Source organism: Syngnathus leptorhynchus, chromosome 4 (genome assembly GCF_054491065.1).
Source record: "Syngnathus leptorhynchus isolate UIUO chromosome 4, UIUO_Slep, whole genome shotgun sequence".
Classification (NCBI taxonomy): Eukaryota; Metazoa; Chordata; class Actinopteri; order Syngnathiformes; family Syngnathidae; genus Syngnathus; species Syngnathus leptorhynchus.
Window position 1 is genome coordinate 10,663,769 of NC_141198.1, and position 19,635 is coordinate 10,683,403.

At 40.4% G+C, this 19,635-nt stretch overlaps 5 protein-coding genes across 9 annotated transcripts; 2 read left to right on the forward strand and 3 right to left on the reverse strand.

The window, feature by feature from the left end:
• Positions 1-63: 63 nt before the first annotated feature.
• svopa (SV2 related protein a) lies at positions 64-6,673 on the reverse strand. Its single transcript, XM_085909037.1, has 16 exons — positions 6,519-6,673; positions 5,079-5,242; positions 4,892-4,977; positions 4,697-4,795; positions 4,438-4,509; positions 3,832-3,956; positions 3,686-3,749; positions 3,460-3,585; positions 3,133-3,261; positions 2,959-3,032; positions 2,795-2,871; positions 2,561-2,665; positions 2,300-2,411; positions 2,126-2,207; positions 1,924-2,013; positions 64-1,796 (listed from the first exon to the last, which is right to left on the reverse strand). Exons 1-16 carry the CDS (start codon positions 6,551-6,553, stop codon positions 1,581-1,583), a joined length of 1,656 nt encoding a protein of 551 aa, XP_085765163.1. The 5' UTR covers positions 6,554-6,673; the 3' UTR covers positions 64-1,580.
• On the forward strand, positions 6,624-12,432 carry usp30 (ubiquitin specific peptidase 30). Of its 2 annotated transcripts, none has more exons than XM_085909038.1 (13): positions 6,624-7,078; positions 7,920-8,029; positions 8,093-8,266; positions 8,362-8,465; positions 8,536-8,634; positions 9,061-9,106; positions 9,185-9,279; positions 9,410-9,469; positions 9,539-9,625; positions 9,699-9,779; positions 9,930-10,152; positions 10,233-10,341; positions 10,669-12,432. In XM_085909038.1, the coding sequence occupies exons 1-13, from the start codon at positions 7,008-7,010 to the stop codon at positions 10,919-10,921; spliced, it is 1,512 nt and encodes a 503-aa protein (XP_085765164.1). In that variant the 5' UTR covers positions 6,624-7,007; the 3' UTR covers positions 10,922-12,432. The 2 variants fall into 2 exon arrangements, with proteins under 2 accessions (XP_085765164.1, XP_085765165.1); XM_085909039.1 differs by lacking the exon at positions 6,624-7,078 and adding an exon at positions 7,101-7,338.
• On the reverse strand, positions 8,655-17,314 carry alkbh2 (alkB homolog 2, alpha-ketoglutarate dependent dioxygenase). Of its 4 annotated transcripts, none has more exons than XM_085909041.1 (5): positions 14,428-17,314; positions 12,788-14,351; positions 11,733-12,008; positions 11,466-11,664; positions 8,659-11,395 (listed from the first exon to the last, which is right to left on the reverse strand). In XM_085909041.1, exons 2-5 carry the CDS (start codon positions 12,819-12,821, stop codon positions 11,086-11,088), a joined length of 819 nt encoding a protein of 272 aa, XP_085765167.1. In that variant the 5' UTR covers positions 12,822-14,351; positions 14,428-17,314; the 3' UTR covers positions 8,659-11,085. The 4 variants fall into 4 exon arrangements, with proteins under 4 accessions (XP_085765170.1, XP_085765169.1, XP_085765167.1 ...); XM_085909042.1 differs by having other exon boundaries at positions 14,423-17,314; XM_085909044.1 differs by lacking the exon at positions 14,428-17,314 and having other exon boundaries at positions 8,655-11,395; positions 12,788-12,852.
• On the forward strand, positions 12,548-17,418 carry pxmp2 (peroxisomal membrane protein 2). Its single transcript, XM_085909047.1, is given in 10 exon segments — positions 12,548-13,026; positions 13,484-13,579; positions 14,074-14,171; positions 14,277-14,365; positions 14,430-14,461; positions 14,463-14,608; positions 15,989-16,111; positions 16,590-16,752; positions 17,018-17,137; positions 17,215-17,418. Coding segments are annotated over 10 exon segments (1,239 nt in total). The 5' UTR covers positions 12,548-12,723; the 3' UTR covers positions 17,284-17,418.
• Positions 17,410-19,531, reverse strand: gatc (glutamyl-tRNA amidotransferase subunit C). Its single transcript, XM_085909046.1, has 5 exons — positions 19,159-19,531; positions 19,024-19,074; positions 18,692-18,861; positions 18,509-18,612; positions 17,410-18,430 (listed from the first exon to the last, which is right to left on the reverse strand). The coding sequence occupies exons 1-5, from the start codon at positions 19,345-19,347 to the stop codon at positions 18,369-18,371; spliced, it is 576 nt and encodes a 191-aa protein (XP_085765172.1). The 5' UTR covers positions 19,348-19,531; the 3' UTR covers positions 17,410-18,368.
• Between the last annotated feature and the right edge of the window lie 104 nt (positions 19,532-19,635).

A 19,635-nucleotide genomic window follows, 5' to 3' on the forward strand; every position in this document is an offset into this window, starting at 1 on the left:
TCCCTGTAACAAATAATGACATCAAATTGTATGTTTTACAAAGATGATTTACTATCATGATGTGGTACATTTATCTTTTTTTGTGTGTTGACAAGAATTAGTGTACATTAAATTTTAATACTGATTCAATTCAATAAAATTTCAAATAAAGTGCAAAAATACATCCATCTATTATTTGAACTTATCATACTTCATATCACCTTTTTCCAAAGAAACGGAACAAGAGCTGATGAATTATTTACAGAGGTATACATTAAGTTTAATGTTTAGTCTGACTTAAACATTATAATAGATGCAGTGTAATGTTTAGAATTCAATGAGAACCAATTTTCATATTTTTCATCAAACTGATTAAGCATTGTAGGATCTGATGGAAAATACATAAAATACTTTGGTACTTGAATCCAATCATGTCTTTTTAGGCAAATGCAATTGAGTCATATTTCAAAAATATTGCAGATGACACACACACGGCACATACTAAATATTTTGATGAATGTACTGTCAACATATTTCACCAATGTCAAAAGTGATCATGGCGTAAATTAATATCTCTACTGGAATTGTCTTCTGCTTTTTTTTTTTTAATTGGTGTTTGCGCTCGGGTACCACCATTATGACACACATACTAATTAGTTGGCTATTTTCTCTATGTTGCACTGAATGAAAAAAAATAATTGTACAGAGACCTAGTACAATTCAAGTAGATGTTTTCCAGGTAATGTGTATTTTATAAGGCTTTTTTTTGTTGTTGGAATATTTGAAGTAAGTTTTCCAATGTTCATATTTTCCCAAGTCTTAGATCAGTGAGTCCCAATCTTTTTACTTGCGTACCCCTAAACCTTTTTGTCATACCATGAGTTTCCCCTCACTCATGTTGACGATACTCCAAAATGTAACACAAACTATTATTAAATGAAAAAAACCTTTTTTTAACATCTTATTTCTTTGTTAACTCCAATTAAACAGAAAAACAAATATATTGCCTTGAAAATAAGTTAAAATACATTTTACATCGATTACTGCATTTAAATATAACTCATTTACCACAAAAAAATGATGATCATTGAACAGTTCCCCTTTAAAGAATAATATTCAGACCCACTGTCGCAGTTTTACTTTCTTCTCATCAGTCATCAAAGCTTCAATGAGTCACTCGAGTTGACACGTGGCCGTTGTAATTTTGGCCCAGGAAATCATGAAATGCTCCCATGTACCTACTCCCGTACTCCTATGGGTTCACCTACCCCTGGCCTACACTGACCTATGACTGTAGCGTGTTTCATCTTTTCATTTGCATCACACAAGATTCAGACAACCCCAACTTCTTCTTGATTGCACTCATTCACTGGTCAACGTGAATGGCATGGATTTCAACCATTCTGTTGGAAGCATACAGTGGCAAAACGGATGGCAATGGTGGATGAAGAGTTAAGTGCAGTGACATGACATTTTGTGCCATCTTCCTCTCTGAACTCATGTTTGTGCCTAGAATGTAGATGGGACTTGAGATTCACACAAAAAGCTGCTGCAGCTTTTTTTTGTCCTTTGCGCTTCGCTGTTATCATCTCAAACATTGCTCAGCCCTGAGAGCCCGAGCTGGAATGAGGGATTGGCCCTGAGTTTTGTGAGGAAGAGGCTCGACCCATCATTTCCTGGCCCCACTGGCGGTGGCTGGATTCCTGCAGGCCTCGTCCCGTTGTCTCAATTGGCAGTGCGCAAGATGCGATGGCGGCGAGCAGACAGCAGCAGCAGTACACCGAGAGAGCTAAATACACAGATGACTCCAACAGCACCTGCAAGAAAAACCAGGAGAGTCACTTTGCATTCCACTTAGTTAGTAAAGTACCAGATGTACCTGTGCAACAAAAAAACAGGAGAGTCACTTTGCATTCCACTTTGTTAGTTAAGTACCAAATTTACCTGTGCAACAAAAGGTGTAATGAGGGCACCAACTCTAGCCATCCCACTGCTTGTTCCCAAACCCAAAGCCCTGGTTGCAGTTGGATACACCTGTCGAACATAAAAGACTGTGAAGGTCCTACTAATTCTCTTTCTCCATGACTGCTGTCTTGATTTGATTCAAAATACATCTATTCACCGCAGAGTCTCTGTGAATACTAACCTCTGGAGTATACACATAAGCAACCTGAAATCCTCCAGCAATGAAAGCTCTGGCAATAAAAATCAGCACTGTCATGGAAACTCTGCAACAAAACGAGAAGCCACATCGGCTTTATGACAATGACATAACTTGATTTAAAACAGGACAATATCGAGAACAATGTTCTCCTTTTACCTCCCCACACAACCATAGAGTGGAATGATGCACATAGAGAAGACAAAAAAACACAAGGCCATGGTCTTCCTTCTTCCTAAGCGATCGATCGCCCACAAAGTCACCAACAGTCCTGTGGAACAGGAACCCGTCAGGTCAAGATACAAAAACCAGAGATACATTGTAGGTGGTCTATAATATCTTTCAATATGTGATCTAATAAAAGAATTAAAAAAAATAGTCGGGAAAAATATGTACACTTTCAGTCTATTTCAATTTTACCCGGGAATTCCGATAAGGTTGTCCACAAAAGGTCTTTGTAGTCATCGCTGTTCAAATATTTACACTCCAAGTTGCATTGGCTCTCCATTTTATTACCTTTGCGTTCTAGGGGGAAACACACAACACAGGTTAGAATTCCAGTTTGGATCAGTTCAAGTGTCTGTGGTTTTATGTTAACTCCCCAAGAACCCAAAATAACCAAAAAGCACAATCCTATATAGAGCGGTAACTCACTTCCGCATGCCCCTCCCTCCTGAAAGAGTTCTGTGGTGAGCAATACAAGGCCGTAATATGAGAAAGCGTTTGCAAACCTGAAGACAAGAGACACAACAACTGAATATGATGCTAAATACGTATAATAGAGTGAATAGAATGACATTTTTATTTCCTCCATTTACCAAATAAACCACAGAAGGACTGTTGTCCAGCGGAATTGTGATGAGAACAAGTCCCGAAACTTCCCACGATCCTCCTGATTAAAAAAACAGAAATCAAGAGACTGTCAACAATCTCAAGTCATAGTGCAAAAAAAAAGTGGAATTAGATTTGGAGTGCTGCAGAAAGTGATATACTTGTTTGGCTGCAATGAGTTTTCCCAGCGGCATGGGTACTCCATTCTCCATGGCAATCCGTTTCAAAGTCGCCAGAGCTTTTTCTTGATTCCCCGTCAACACATCGTATCGAGCACTCTCGGGTAGCCACTGCCGCCCAAGTGAAGAGATTCATCAATTAACAAAGCTTCTTAATGAGCATGTACCATTTAAATGAGACGCAGCTGACAATTTGGTAACAGAAATTTGAGTAGATTTTAGACCAGGTAAAACTAGGTCTAAGTTGTGGTGCAGGTAGTGTAACATAATTTTGGAAGTCTCTGTGCCTACTCCTGACTTTATACTCACAAAACAAAAGATAGCAAAGATGAAAAGAGGGATGGTAGAGAGGCCGAGAAGCCAGCGCCAGCCCAGAGAAGGCATCACAAGAATTGCAAGAAGGACCTCAAAGACCGTGCCCAGAGCCCAGAATATCTGTTGGGATAAAATAATCACCACGGAATAAAACATCCAGCTGCAAATGATCTGTACACACTTGGTTAACTTAAAGAGACATGTGCTAGACAGTACAAACCTCAATAAGCAATATACAAGTTGCTCTGGACTTCATGGGAAGAAATTCAGCATAGAGTGTGACCCTAAAAAAAGAGAAAACACGCACTGCTAATTTGCAATCTTGCTCTGTAGGATGTACAAAACGGATGGACGAGGGATACGCACGACTGCGGGGCTCCACCGATGCCAAAGCCAACCAGAGCACGGAGGAAGAGGATCCAAGCATAGATGGGTGCAAAAGCACTCATAATACCATAGAACATTGTCCACAACACACTCATTGTCAGACCCTGTGTGTAAAACGCAAAAATAAGAGAAAAGTACGTATATCAGCATTTTGGCAAAAGCTTGATGTTTGCATTCACAGTACTGTGGAAAATTCTCAGGGGCACCTCAACAGTTGTCATGAACCTGTTTAGTATCCCACCAGCAAACAGTGAAAGTATTTCATTAAATAAATTTGAAATTAAATAAATTAAATTGTTGAATTATTTTCATCCACAGACCTGACTTGAATGAAACCCCCACTATTACAAAGAATAAGCCCTTACAGATGAGCTACTACCACCCCCATTTTGGTCGGAAAATGTATTTAATCCGCTTCAACAAAAGAAAACAACCGTAAACACGGAGCTTCTCAAGAAAACAAGCCAGTCAAAAAGGCTTAGAATGAAGCTATCAAGCTATCAGCAACCCGTCAACACAAACGATATTCATCATCGTCATTTTCACTCGTGAATATGTGATTCATGACACAGAAAACGTATTTACCGTCTTCCTTCCGTATTTGTCAGATATGTTTCCCCAAAGAGAGGAGCTGATCATCATTCCAATAAACACCGCCTGTGGTAATTGAAAAAAACGTATGGGTCGAAAACTTCATTTATTTCAGTCGTGAAATTCAAAAAGGAAAACTCAGATATTATGAACTGTATACTCACTACACAGATTTACTTTGACGCATCAAATTCAACATTTCAAGAAATTATATCACAATAAATAAATAAATAAATAAATATATAATATTTACCGATGTAAGAAGTGCCACCTCCAGGCTTGGAAGTCTCCATTCACAGTGAAGCTGTGGAGCTAAGATGCTTAGAATCATCATCTCCATTGCGTCTGCCATCTAAACACAATAATCAGGAGTTCAATGAGTTCAATATATCAAATATAACACTGTCCATAAATACATAATTCAGAGGTGTTGTAGGGAAGTCCTCACCCAGGACAGACCAGTGAGGATGGAAAGCTTCCACTGGAAGGTTCCAAAGCCAATTGCCTCCACAGCATCCTCAACCATGAATGTGTCTAAAAGTAAGTTAAAGAGCTTGTAAATATAAAGTGGGAACACAACACATCTTATAAAATTCCAGAGTTAAAATCCAATGACGTCCCATCATACTGCCTACCATCAGTTGGGTTAGCAAACTCCCGAGGGACAAGAGTTCCATCTGCGAGGGCCGCAGGCTCCACCTCTTTTGGCTCTGCCACTCGCACTGCTGCAAAAGGCTCTCGACTTTCACCATCTTCCTCCGAGCGCGTGCTCTCACCCGTGTGACGGAAGCGAATGACACTATAAATGAAATATGAATTCTGTAAATCAGCCTAAACGGGGAAGCCCAGACGAGGGGAAGCCCTGATTGGGTCCAGGCCAGCTGGGAGACAATGTCTCTCCGGCATGTCCTGGGATTCTACGCATTGGGATCTCTTCAAAATGAGTGTCATTTGATTTACTGGTGACCCAGTCCAGGATGTACCCAGCCAAAGTTAGCAGGAATGAGCTAGAGACCATTGTGAAAACAACAAAAACAAAACTGTATATAACAGTTATGTGGCAGTTCCACACAACTGCATTTTGACATTTTGCATAACCTAATTATTGGTGTCAATTTTTGACAAAATATTCTAATCTTTTGATCGTACATAATCACTTATAAAGTATATAATGGCAGGGGGCACCAACATGCTCCCCAATATATAAGTTCATTTCAAAATGTAAACATATAGAGATTTACAAGGCGTTGCATCTTAATATTCATTCGTCCATTGCAATCATTGCTTTTTGTGATTAACTTTTGAAAATTATGTTTGCCTTTATGTATTTGACATTACATGATTATCATACAGCACAGAAAATGTACACTAAAACAGCAAAAAAATAAATAAAAAAAACACGCCCCCCCCAAAATAAAAACAATCTCAAAATAAAATAAAACCCAGGTGCCCCCCCCCCCCCCCCACACACACACACACACACAAACCAAGTAGAGACAACAACAAAAAAATAGAATTAAAATTGAAGAGTGGTAACAATAGCATGCACTTCATTTGATCTGCCATCATTAGTCATGCAAGAATACCATTGGCATCAGCACCATGTATTTTTCTCACTCATAACTCCTTATTGTGGATTTAAGCGATTATTATTTGAGTATATGACACAGAAAAGAGATAGTATACGCTTTGTAAGATCAGTGTAGTTAACATACCTATGACTAATTACAACCCAGTAATACTTTCAAGTAACACTGGCGAAAAGGCTGTCATTAAGGAATCAATTGAGTGTTCAAGTAGATAAGTCATCATTGTCTAAATCAGAGCATACCGGCCTCCGACACACAAACGACACGCCAAAACGACGACGCAGCTTCAGAATGCTCCATGATTTTGACGATTTCCCCCCAGCACTATCTCTTGGTAGTCTGAATGTGTTGACATCGGTTTGCATCACATGACGCTGGCGCTTTAATACGATGTGAGCTAACTGTGTTGTGTCGCGAGCTGGCCGTACAAACAAGTGACACACTGATAAATGAGATGCTAAAGAAAAATGACAAATCGCAACTCACGGCAATTGTCTCAGCTGGAATAGATCATCGTCCATTTTGGTGTTTATATTCTGACGCTCCGTTTGCCCTCATCGCCATACATGATCACGACGAGCTGCGATTTCAGCACTGAGGAGAGCGACCCACTGATGGCCAATGAGAAGCCACGATACACAGACAGGGCAAACACTGGACGAGTTTAAATGACAACGAAGTAGATTATAATAAATCCCTCATTGTTTATATTTCAGGTAGTTTATATCTTTTATTTAATAGCACTTGATCACTAGAAAATGTAGGATAAAATAATGGGAGGCAAACACAGCTCATTTTAAAATATATCGTAAATTACAATGTAATACTTTAATGAGAAGACTCGATAATGAAGGTAGTCAAATATAACGTGAATTTATGGGTCGGAACTTTTTTACAGTGAACACATTGGTACGCACTTTTATGGCTCCCCTCAAACAATGCCATTAAAGACAATAGTTCCGCAACAACAACAGCATGTTGTGGTGCGGACCAGAGAGCTCCGATAAGCTTGTCAGACAGTACCTGGGCACCGGACCAAGCGCCAGGTAAAGTATTCTCCTTGAAAGACACCACATTAAGCTCCTTATCGTTAATGGTTCACCTGGTCAAAATAGAAGCGGGTCACGACACCGCCATGCGTCGCACTCAGCTGGCAAACAAGACAGACAAACAAGCGACCGGTTTAATGCCCTTGTTACTAATCCTTAGCGAATACCTACCAGTGCAATGTACCAGAAATGTGTTAATATTGGACTTCTGCGAATTTAAGACTGCACATCACGGGAAGATAAACTCGGTGTTACTGGTAAGTTAGCACACATGCTAATGCTAGCATAATTACACAGTCTTCCCTCTTCTTCCTGAAAACGCATGCTGCATTTATGAAATTTCAGCCAGTGGTTTGGTTAAGGCACGAAGCAACATGCGGACTTTGTCGATGAACGATCATTATACATTTGGACATTTACACGCGTCGCTTTTGCCAGCCAAGTCTGTTTTTATTTTTCAACATGGTTGCAAAGGTAAAGTCAGTGATTGCACTGTTTTGTCTCTACTTGCCTTGAGGCAGGAAAGACATTAAGGAAATGGTTTCTACACGACGCAATTAAAAAACATTCACCTTTAAAGGGCGTGCGAACGGACCTTTTTAAAACTATACACTGAATATAAGAATAGAATTTAACACATAAACACACTTTATGAAATAAATTATACCAGTTCTGCGCAGTATTCCAACCAGTCTTTCCTCTCTTTGCAGCCATAAGAGCGTGCTCTCCATGTGTCTGAATAATTCTGACCAGTTCAAATAAATTGTGCTGTATTGCCTGTAATTGCCGTGCTTGGAGAAAGAATTGAACTACATTCATTATATCCTGTCTTCATTAGAAACAAGATGCTCAAAAACTGGGGTGTCATAGGTGGTGTTGCAGCAGCCATTGCAGCTGGTGTCTACGTTTTGTGGGGCCCAATCACAGAGCGAAAAAAGAGAAAGCGAGGTGAGAATTGATGCGCAATGCCCACCGTGTAGTATTTTAACAGTGAGCCGTGTTTTCTTCCAGGCATGGTTCCTGGTCTGTTGAACTTGGGCAACACTTGCTTCCTGAACTCTTTGCTTCAAGGTCTGGCAGCATGCCCGTCGTTCATCCGGTGGCTGGAAAGGTTTTCCAACTCACCTGCCATCCAGTCGCACAAAGAAAACAAATTGTCCACAACACTTCTCCAGCTTCTCAAAGGTTATAAAGCAATGTGGGAGGTGTAAAAGCAAAGCCTCCTTGACATGGCGTTACAGTTCCAAATGTAGACGGGAGTGTTGTTTCTATCTTGACAGCTCTGTCCAATAATGAGCCTGGAGATGAAGATGTGCTGGATGCAGGATCCTTGCTGGATGTTCTCAGACTGTACCGGTGGCACATCAGTTCATTTGAAGAGCAGGTTGGTCTTTGTTTTGTTTTTTCCAATTTGTGGAAGTTGTTTTGTTTTATTGTTATTACTTCCTTATTAGGATGCCCATGAACTCTTTCATGTTCTAACATCATCTCTCGAAGAGGAGAGGGACCACCAGCCGAAAGTAACACCCTTGTTTGATATGCAGTCTCTTGAGGTAAGCAATCATTTTCCAACTTTAAATGTTAGAAGATTTTGAAACACATCACCTGTGCGCTATTGCATCTAGGATTTGTGAACACATTTTTGCATAGTTGTTTACATTACAAAAATAAATGTGACTTTTCTAGTGAGCGGAATGTGTGCGTGATGTGACACATGGACACAAAAGACGATGTAGAATAACATGCACGGGCTTGAGGCGCAAATAGTTTTTGACAGTGTGACTGTGACCAAAAATATTGTGGCATCATGGTACTAGAAGTACAGCATTAATGTGTTGAAAAATATATATTTGTGTCATTAAAAACGTTTTACTTTAAACACAATCTTTTTTTTTTTTTAATGAAATACAGCGTATTTGGTACATTAAAAAGGTGTACCACCTTAAGTTTGAATGAATGAATGAATCTTTTTTGCTCAGAGTCTTCCCATTCAAGATGAGAGAACAAAGACTTGCAGAAGTCGAGGTAAAAAAGGAACTTTGACCTAGTCTTAGATCAGAGCGCATACATCATGAAAATCATTTTCTCTCTTCCTTTTTGCAGCACCTCTGCACCCAATTCCAAACCCTTGGAAGTTCCAGCATCCTTTCCATGGCCGTTTAACGAGTAACATGTTGTGCAAGCGCTGTGAGCATCAGGTAAGTTTATTTTACATGAAAACACGAAGGTGGGAGCTGTTTTTGGATGGTGGTGAAGAGCTAACTTATGTCCGTTGTTGGAACTCAATACGCCTTGCATCATCCTCATGCAGAATGTTTTCTTTTTCAGAGTCCGGTGCGATATGATTCCTTTGAAAGTCTTTCATTATCAATCCCTTTGCCTCAATGGGTAAGCAGTATCGAACCTACCAAAATGTAAATGTTGCTTTAATGTGATGACTACAGTATTTGTGTTTAGGGTCGACCGGTCTCTCTGGATCAGTGTCTACAGCATTTCATCTCCTCCGAGACTATCAAGGAAGTGGAGTGTGAAAATTGCACCCAGGTGACTACTCGAATGAATTTCCTTGGATAATGCATGGAACTAAAAGGCTTATCTTTTTCTTTTCCTTTTTTAGCTTCAACGTGGGACCAGAATTAATGGACAGCTTCTGGAAAGTCAGCGGACAACATTTGTAAAGCAACTTAAATTGGGAAAGGTAATTGCATTTTTTGCAGAATTTTGAAGAATGGTTGACTTTGGGCAAAACCCAAATTGCCTGGCAACATTTTCCATCCACAAAGTAAGAGCTCTATTGATTATTCTTGCAATCATTTATTCCCATCCAATGTGTTCCTTTGTTTATCAGCTGCCCCAGTGCCTTTGCATCCATCTGCAAAGACTCACATGGTCCAGCGAAGGAACCCCAATTAAACGACAAGAGCACGTTCAGTTCACGGAGTATCTATGTATGGACCGCTACAAACACAACGCCTCCATACACACCAGTCTGCGCACCAAATGTGCAAGGAAGCACCAAAAGGGAGAAAATTCCAGCAAGAATGCGGAAAGGCCTACTGTGAATGGCACAGGTATGGGTTGGTCGGTCATCATCAAGCCCGTTTCTATTGTCACGTGCATTCATAGTTTAGAATTATGATGTGCTCTGCAGATGCAGAGCATCATAACAACAACAAACCCTTTGCAAATGGAAACTGTTCATCTGTCTGTATACATTCTACTTGCGGGACCACTCAGCTCGGCCTTACATATGACTACCGGTAAGCTGCCTTGACTACTACATCTAACTATTACAAGGGAATATCCAGTGGAACCGAAATCCACTTGTTTGGAATTTGATCATATCATTAGAAATCAAAGTTGACCATCATCATGTCTTTGCGCAGATTGTGTGCTAAATGGAAGTAGTTCATATTGTTAAACTGCAGAGTGTACGTATGTTTCCGGCCTCGGTAGTAATCATTGAATCCAAAATAAAATGTGAAGGTCTGAGCTTTCTCTTTCTCAATCCATATGGAAGCTTGAGTTCTGTAAATCTCCCCATCTTTCAGCGAACTTAAACACAATCTTTGTCTCCTTTCCGCCAGCTCCAACGAGTACCTTTTCCAACTCACGGCTGTGCTGGTTCACCATGGTGACATGCACTCAGGGCATTTTGTAACATACCGACGCAGCCCCTCCCCGCCTTGCAGTTCCTCGCCGTATACCTCTCAGTGGCTCTGGGTGTCGGACGACTCGGTTCGCAAAGCCAGCCTGCACGAGGCGCTCTCCTCCAACGCCTACATGCTCTTCTACGAGAGACTCCAGAAGCAGAGCGCCCCGTCGCATTCGCAGGAGTAAGCGCTGGCTCAGAGGCTAAATTCATTCTGCTGCCTTTCATAGTTGGTGAAAGTTTCCAATAGTCATCATTTGACTATTTTGGCATCAACAATTTTCTCTATCGTCCAGAGCTGAAATTAGTCAAGTATGTAGTAACGTAGAAGTCAGGGATGTGGTGATAGTGTCTAGTACTTCCTGGTGGACACAATACGTCTAAACGTGAGATTAATGCGAGGTAGGAGGACTTTCCTTCGAATGGGAAGACTGTGATACCAGAAAGTGTTGGTAGGCGAGTTCATGAGGAGCAGGCTTCCGTGGGCCAGTACCAGCTTGACAGGCTCGATGTGCCGACTGCTTTGTTTACCTCGAGCATCCTTGTGGCGGAAAATGAAATCTCGTGCAGCGCCGAGCGAGACCGAGGCAATGGGAGACTGAGGATCTAGCTCCTTCTCGTCATCCCGATGCTCACCCATGTGATCCTGGCCATCTTTGTACCTGGTGAAGACAACAGTTAGTTCAGTCGAGTATCAAATCCATTGTAGCCGATACTTGTTTTATTTCCTACCTGTTGATCAGGACAAAATTGAATGTATGTCCTGTTATTTTGGTGACAGAATCCCGAATATATTCCAGGGTGGGAGTCCATGGGCAGGCTAAACGTGCCACTCCAGAATAAGTGTACATCAATCCTATATCTCCATATGTCGCCTGTTTCCTGGGTATATCGTACACCTTTCCAAACACTTGCACCTTTGCTTCTTCCCCTGGAATATAAAGTCAGAACGTGTCACTCAGCCACTCCTTACCTTTAGAATAATACGATTACTCTCACCTGTTGAGTAGACCACCTCCTCCTCTAGTTTTTGGAAAAGGTGGTCAGCTTCCTGCTTGGTGAAAAGCAAAGCATAGTCACAATCCAGACCTTCTGATTCTACTTTTTGCCAGGGAACAGGATGTGAGAAATCATCTTCCTCAGCATCCACTGCTTGTTCCTTCACTTCAATTCGCTCTCGTTTGAGTTTCTTGGGTGGATTTATCTCGGTGTCATCAGGGCGTGGTTGTTTCCGCATAAACTTCTCCATTTCATTTATTTGAAGACTTACAGGATCTGTACATATAACAAGATGTGTGATTGTCTTTGTGGCACTTGTCTGCATTGTCTATTTAGATCAGACTATCCGTTTGTTTGACATTTTTGTTTCCGTACCAAACCAAGCTACGTACCGAAAAGCCGTTACAGTTAGCGGAGGGCAATCATACGAAGTGGCCAGCCATGACAACAAATTTGAGACCCCCTGCCATGCATATTGTAAAAAGCCCCCAAACACTATTAATTTTAGCATGATCGTGTTGCAAAACATAAGCTGGTTGTGAACGCCCCACAGCGTGTTTCGCCACTTCCGTGGCGCGAAATTTTCATTCCGGAAGTTGACGCCTCCGCATCATTTCCACTTTGCTTTATTTTACTTAAATTGCATATTTCAATCATATAGTCGTAGGTAGGAAACTTATCACCGAAGCAACAACATGATTGGGCAGAAAACTATTAATTCATTTTTCAAGCCGACCTCCAAAAAGATGTCTTGCATAGATTCAATTGAACCGGAGCGGAATGCTAAAGACTCGGTGAGCGTTATGTTATGTACGCACGCTTTGGTAGTCATTACGGGTGACTTTTATTTTTTTAAAACGCACATGTGCAAATAGCTCCATCGGCCCTCGTGTTTGAACGAACTGCTGATTTCTTCAAGCAGCAGCGACATTCAACTACGCTACATTCAAAAGCACCACTCCGTATCGCATCGTTCATAAGTGACGTGAACATGTTTGCACCGCGCTGCCGACCGGTTTGTCGGGTCGGTTGCTTCCCTTTTCACTACTTCTCACCTGCTTTGTGTTTTGCACACTTTACTCCAACCATGCAGAAGAAGCGCAAGTTCTCGGCGGTTGATCCGGAGTCCTCCAACCCATCGTCGGCTTCCCTGTCTCAAGATCAGATGGACATGATCGCCCGTAATAAGAAGGCGGCGTTGGAGAAGCTCTATTCTTCTCAGACCCCTCACGGGTTTGGAGAGAGTTGGCAAAAGGAGCTCGCTGCTGAGTTTAGGAAACCTTACTTCAAACAAGTGAGTGGGCCACCTCTGATTCTGTCAGGGATGGCGCCACAACGCTAGGGGGTGCTGCAGCGCCGTCAGCAATCTGTGTAGTTCCGGTTAAAACCACCTTTCAACATTTGCTTTGATATTGTAAAATATTATTTTAAAAAAAACCAACCTATTTTCGCTTAAATGTGCAAAATAAGAAGTCTGGCAGGAAGAAGACGAGCTTCCCTCATGTTGCACGACTGTGTTTTTAGATACTTTAATATGTCATGGACTTTTCTGAATTATGATAGTGTATTGGATATTTCTGTGTTGTTTTATTAAATTCAAATAGCAGCTAAATTGTGAGGTGAGGCACAGCAACAAGATTTACCATTGTTAGACAAAATAAACTTGTCAAGTTTTTGAGAAAAATGATACAAATCAACATTTCTCCTTGAAACCAAAAAGTTTGAGATTTGCACCCCTTTCATCTCCTCAGTTACTGCAGTTTGTCAACAATGAGAGGAAACATCACACTGTGTACCCACCAGCTGAGCACGTCTTCACCTGGACCCAGATGTGTGAAGTTCGTGATGTGAGTTTCCACTTGCACAAATTATCTTCAACTAATCACATATGTCCATGATCACAATAATCACTACTTTTCCATTTCTTAATTACACTAAATGTCAAATGAAGTTAACCACTGTAAACATGAAAACAACTATTTGTAAATGTCCCTTTTAAACCTCCCCTAAAAAAAACAGGCCAAAGAAAAATAAAATCCAATATTGCAAACTAGAATTTGATCTAAATTTGTTCATAGAGACTATATTGATCTGCAAATTACTTACAAATTGACTTTACTCAGGAGGAATCTGAGCCTGTTTAATAATCATTCATATATTTATGATTGATTCATGAAATTTAAATTAATATAAATGATCTCTTATGGTACATGAGTGCCTTGTCACCTAGATGGGATTATCAGATTAACTAGATACATATACCAAGTAAAAAGAACTGCTGAAGGGGAGATTTGGTAAAGAATCACTGTAGCCTTTGCTCTTTTTTTTTTTCTACCTTCAGGTTAAAGTGGTGATCCTCGGTCAGGACCCGTACCATGGTCCAAACCAAGCCCATGGATTATGTTTCAGTGTCAAAAGACCAGTGCCTCCTCCTCCCAGGTCCTCTAAATTTAAAAGTATTCTGTTGACGTCGTTCGTATCCTTTTTATTTTGTGCTGTGTATATTTCTAGAACATGGTGCCATTGTTTTCCATCTGCTTTCAGTTTGGAGAACATGTACAAAGAGCTAGGGAGTGACATTGAAGGCTTCCAGCACCCGAAGCATGGAGATCTCAGTGGCTGGGCAAAACAAGGTTCGTTTTGAGTCATATATGTAGTTGGCTGAACAATGTTGACTAGTCTCCTACTACCTTACAGGTGTCTTGTTGCTCAATGCCGTGTTGACCGTGCGTGCACACCAGGCCAACTCGCACAAAGACAAGGGTTGGGAGACGTTCACCGACGCAGTTGTGCAATGGCTCAGCAATAACCTGGAGGGCCTCGTATTCATTCTTTGGGGGGCCTATGCTCAGAAGAAAGGGGCCACAATTGACAGGGTGAGTGCATTTTTTTTTTTTGCTTGGAATAATTCAGTGCGTGGAATACAAAAATAATGATATTCCTTGTCTTCATAGAAACGTCACCACATCCTGAAGGCGGTGCATCCTTCTCCCCTGTCTGCTCATCGGGGATTCTTTGGCTGCAAACATTTTTCCAAAGCCAACGAGCTGCTGATAAAATCTGGAAAGTCCCCTGTTGACTGGAAGGCACTTTAAACTGTTGCACTTCTTTGCCCCCCCACTACAAAGATTCCCCTTGTTAGCTTGTCTGCATTTTCAAAGTTATCTGTAGATGTTATCTTTACATGAAAAAGGCTGTTATGTTTTGTGGGAAGTTACTTTATCACCTTTTGTTGCGATACATATTTGGAGTTTTAGTGTTGCATAATGTTTGTACAGTTTTGGTTTTTTTTACATTAAAAATGTTACTGCTGCTAACGTTTGGTAACTTGTCTAGCTCACTTGTATTCTTGAAAAACTGGTGATGTTACTCAAAGAGCACTGCTAAATTGAATAGTTTGAATAGCACATATCTACTGATTAATCAGCTCATGGTATTTCGCCATTGAAGCACTTGGGAAAATGATTAAGAATATGAAACAAGCGAAGGCCTGATGAATGTCAACTGATGTTGAGCATTGGTTTTTGTTTTATAAATCACTAGTCAACCCACAAGAGACCTTCTGTGCATGGTAGCAAGAAAATAATTTGGAGAGCTTCAAACAGTAGAGAAAGTGAAATGATTAGACAAGAATCTACAACTTGCAAAACAATATCACAGTCCTACTCTAGAAAAACAAATAACAGCGCCCACCTTCAATATTCTACCGTGGCAGGTTTGCCAATGAGGCAAAATAGTTCCGGCAGTGTGTGATGACGTATAAAGCCAGTTGTGACGAGCAACTTTATCCGGAAGCGTTTAAAGAAGCTCCGCCCTCGCAAAGTTCGGGATATGTTTATTGTTGAATGAATTTAATATTCACGTGGCAGAAAACGTGACAATGCCTGTGCAAAGTGTACCGCTTCGGGATGCGTCCATTCAGTATCGTTTACTTCATCAGTATTTATTTCTTCTGAAGAAATATCCCATTCTGACCAAATCTGTGACAAGGTTCGTAGTGAGTGGACTTTGACATGTTTGCTTTGCTGATGCTCTGCAGCCAGTTCTCAGTGTCCTCAGTTGACAATCACCCAAGTTATCTAAATTTCCTTCACTTATCAATTTGAAATTGTTGCAGTTTGTCTTCAGCCAATTCTATAAATGGTGTAGAAGTACTGTAGACGTGCACACCAATGACTATATGTATGCATGTACATTTTGACACTCTTATTTTGCTGTGTATTATTATTTATTTTTGTTGTTGTTGATTCTTTCAGTGGCATCCTCTCAGCCTTAGGAAATCTTCTTTCTCAGATTTTGGAGGCAAGAAAAAAGTCCAAAAGTAATGCTTCAGCCAAAGAGATTGACGCAGCTGGAGCTGCACGGTTTGCCATTTATGGGTGAGATATTTTTGCTTTTATTTTAACTTACTTTTTGACTTACTTTGATTTTTTTTTCATAGTTAAGCTACAGTGGATATCTGGAGAAAGTTTACACAGCATTTTCTATGATATAAAAATATTAGACCGATAAACTATTTATAATCATAATGAGTAAACAAAACGATTTTCTTTTGAAAGGGGTAAACAACTGAAATAATGTGGTTGCACAAGTGTGCACACCCTTAAATTGGGGATGAAGATGTGTTCAGAATTATCCTAATACCAGCATCTTCCCACTTCCCCCAAAACATGCATGTTAGGTTATTGAAGACTATATAGTTTGTGTATAGTTGTTCACGTTTTTGTATAATGAATCTACAAAATGGATAAATCGATGGACAAACTGTGACCAGCCATTACTTGAGCCTTTTAAAACTTTGATATTCACAAATTAGAAGCCATTTGGTGACAGTCATTCTCTGGTTTGCTATCCCAGTTTGTTCATTACTGGACCAGTCAGTCATTACTTTTACCAGCTGATGGAGATGTGGATGCCAACAACTGATCAATATTGTGTCATCAAACGTCTCCTATTGGATCGCTTTGTTTTTGCCCCTGGATTCCTGATGATTTTCTACTTGGTGATGAACATCCTGGAGGTTGGTACCGATGATCACGCAAGACAATTATGAAAATCGAAATGTTTATCCAAGAATGAAAGTGTACTTAAACACCTTACAATTAGTTATGGTTGCTAAAATGAGGCTATTTTTGTTTGTTTGTTTTATAAACATTAAATAAGTTTAAGGAGTCCACAATTGCAAGTGTGAATTTTGGAAAATTTCAAGGACCAGTACCACAGTAAACGCTCACCTTGATTGAATTCATTCGAAAGGTATAAATGACCTCTTGATCTCTTTTCAGGCAAAAGGGGCAGATGACTTTGAAAAAAAGATTCGAGAAAGTTACTGGACTGCTCTGAAGATGAACTGGAAAGTTTGGACACCTTTCCAGTTCATTAACATCAATTTTGTGCCTGTCGAGGTATGTACAGTATGTCAACTGGCATTCTGGCTGCAGTCACACCCTAACAGCAACCTCTGGCGTGTTTTCTCTTTCAGTTCCGAGTGCTATTTGCCAACATGATTGCCTTATTTTGGTACGCTTACCTTACAACGGTGAGAAAATGAAACCTCCCAAAGGTTTCAACTGAGGAAATTGATCATCCCGACATGATTGTGCGTGCCAGAAAACGGAGATTCTACTGCCAGCTGTCCAGCAGTTAACTGATGTGGACAATAATTAACACTTTACAGTAACTTTAACACTGTGATTTAATTTTGCGTACTCGATTGATTTTGCAAGAAATCACAATAAGAGTTTCTACTTCATGTGATAATCACCATCACAGCATAATAGCTTTAGTACTTAAAATACCATAAATAATGACTATAATAACATTGGTCAACAATTTTTTTTTTTAAAGGGTTTCAAAATATAATCATCGAATTTAGTAATATTTGTGAAGGGCTATGCTCAGCCACCGGTGGATTTCTTTTCTGGAAATTTCATAGTTATAAATTACAATGTATGGTAAATTGCGTTAACTCTTATGGTTCAAACTTGAAAACAAAAAATAAAAGTAGGTCAAAAAGCCTCATGTGCAATAATAAGACATTTTCTAAGGTCAACATCTTGCTGTTAACGAGCATACCAAAATTTAAAGAATGTAAAGGTTATAGTTCATCTTTGGTGCACTTTTAGCCTAAACCCTAATATCCCTAAAGTTTTGTGAATGTGTAACAAAAAAAAAAACAAGTGCTTCTTTTTGCCTCTGATGATATGATAAAAAAATGTGACAAATGTTTGCCAAATGTGAATGAAAGTAGACTGAGATGTCTGATTTATGTGAAGCTCACTGCTTACATCTAAAATAATTAAAAGAAAATCATTCAAGTCATTTGTGGACTCTTAAGAATATACACACCAGCTATGTTGATGTTAAAAGAAGTGGATGCAGTCAATCTGGCCTACTCATCAGCATCCTTACAGTTCATGTGGATGAAGCTCAAAACTCGGACATGATAGTCCTCCAGTTTGCCCCCTCACCAGTTCGCAGCCTTGATGAATGAGCCTCTGCTGGCTCGGAAACCTAACTACATGCATGACATATTGTCCTATTAGTTGCGACCAACTGAAAATATCAATGTCCTGATTAAATGCATCGAAGCTAATGATGCAATTATTATGATGATGAAAAAAAACTTCCTTGATGTCAGAATTCAGAGTGTTTCAACATGGCAGTCCGCTCTTCCCTCTTTGGTAAAGGAATATTTCCTATGGTAAAAGAAATTCATCTATTGCAGCAGCACTATCTTTAAAGAAAGCAAAACTTTGTTGGTGCAAATGTCTTACCTGGTGGTGCCACATAATATTCCTCCACTGTGTTTTTTGAGAGCTGCAGAAGTTCTTCTGCATGGTTGCCTTCTATTACTGCATCCTCCCTCAAGTATAAATCCCTGGATGTGCATCGAAGACAAACAAACATGCTTCCTGGGGCTGCCAGCCAACTATGTTATGACACAACGAGCAACTCACCTGTCCTCCAGAACCGAATCCATCGGCTCCACTCCTGAGGTGTCTACAACATGAAGCTCATCTGCAAATCTGATGGCCTTCTCCAAACAGGCCAGTCCCTCTTTGGTGCGGAAGTCCACCAAAGCCAGACGCTCAAGTTTGTCCACCAGGTCAGCTGCCACTTGAGTTGGCTGAAAAAAAATAAAACAAGACAATTTGATTTGTGCTCTTTGTGCATCTTTCATGCAAATATTCACTGCAAATGATGACTTCTCTTTGTCACAGAACGTCACAATCTGTAAAACGAGGACCACTCATGTATATTATTATTGATCTAGGTATCAAGGTCATACCGGTGGTAGCTGGTCCCTCGGTATCGTCTCCCAAGTTGCAGCAGCGGGCACCTTCAAACACAAAGCAGGAAAGCGACGTGTAATCTGTTCCGCTATGTGTTGGGTGAGGGCTTCACGTTGATCCAGTCAATTTACCTTCGAGTTGTGTGGTAGAGAACTCAACTCACGTGTCCCATTAGCGACGTGACAGCAGCGAGAACATCTTGCACAGAAGAAATTTGACAACGAGTTGCCACTGTGTGAAGACTTAGCAGAAGGGACTTTCTGTGACACCCTGCGGCACATTCGCCCGAAAGCGACGCAAAACGTAGCCGTGTTTAGCATTGTTAGCTGTGCAAAACTGAATTTAAGGTTTGTAAGGTGATTTTCAATTACGCCAGGACTTTGGCGTTGAGAGCATCATACAAACAACAGACCTTCTTTCTTCAATATGGGCTAGCAAGTCACAGATATTGAGATAAATATGAAAATAATCCGATTAACTACAATTGTTTTGGTCCTGTGGACACCTACGCGGTACTACTCTGCGCATGCGCAATGCACGACACAGATAAAAAAACGAAGCGAGAATGTTACTTATTCGACAAATGCATTAAATCAAGATTACAAGAA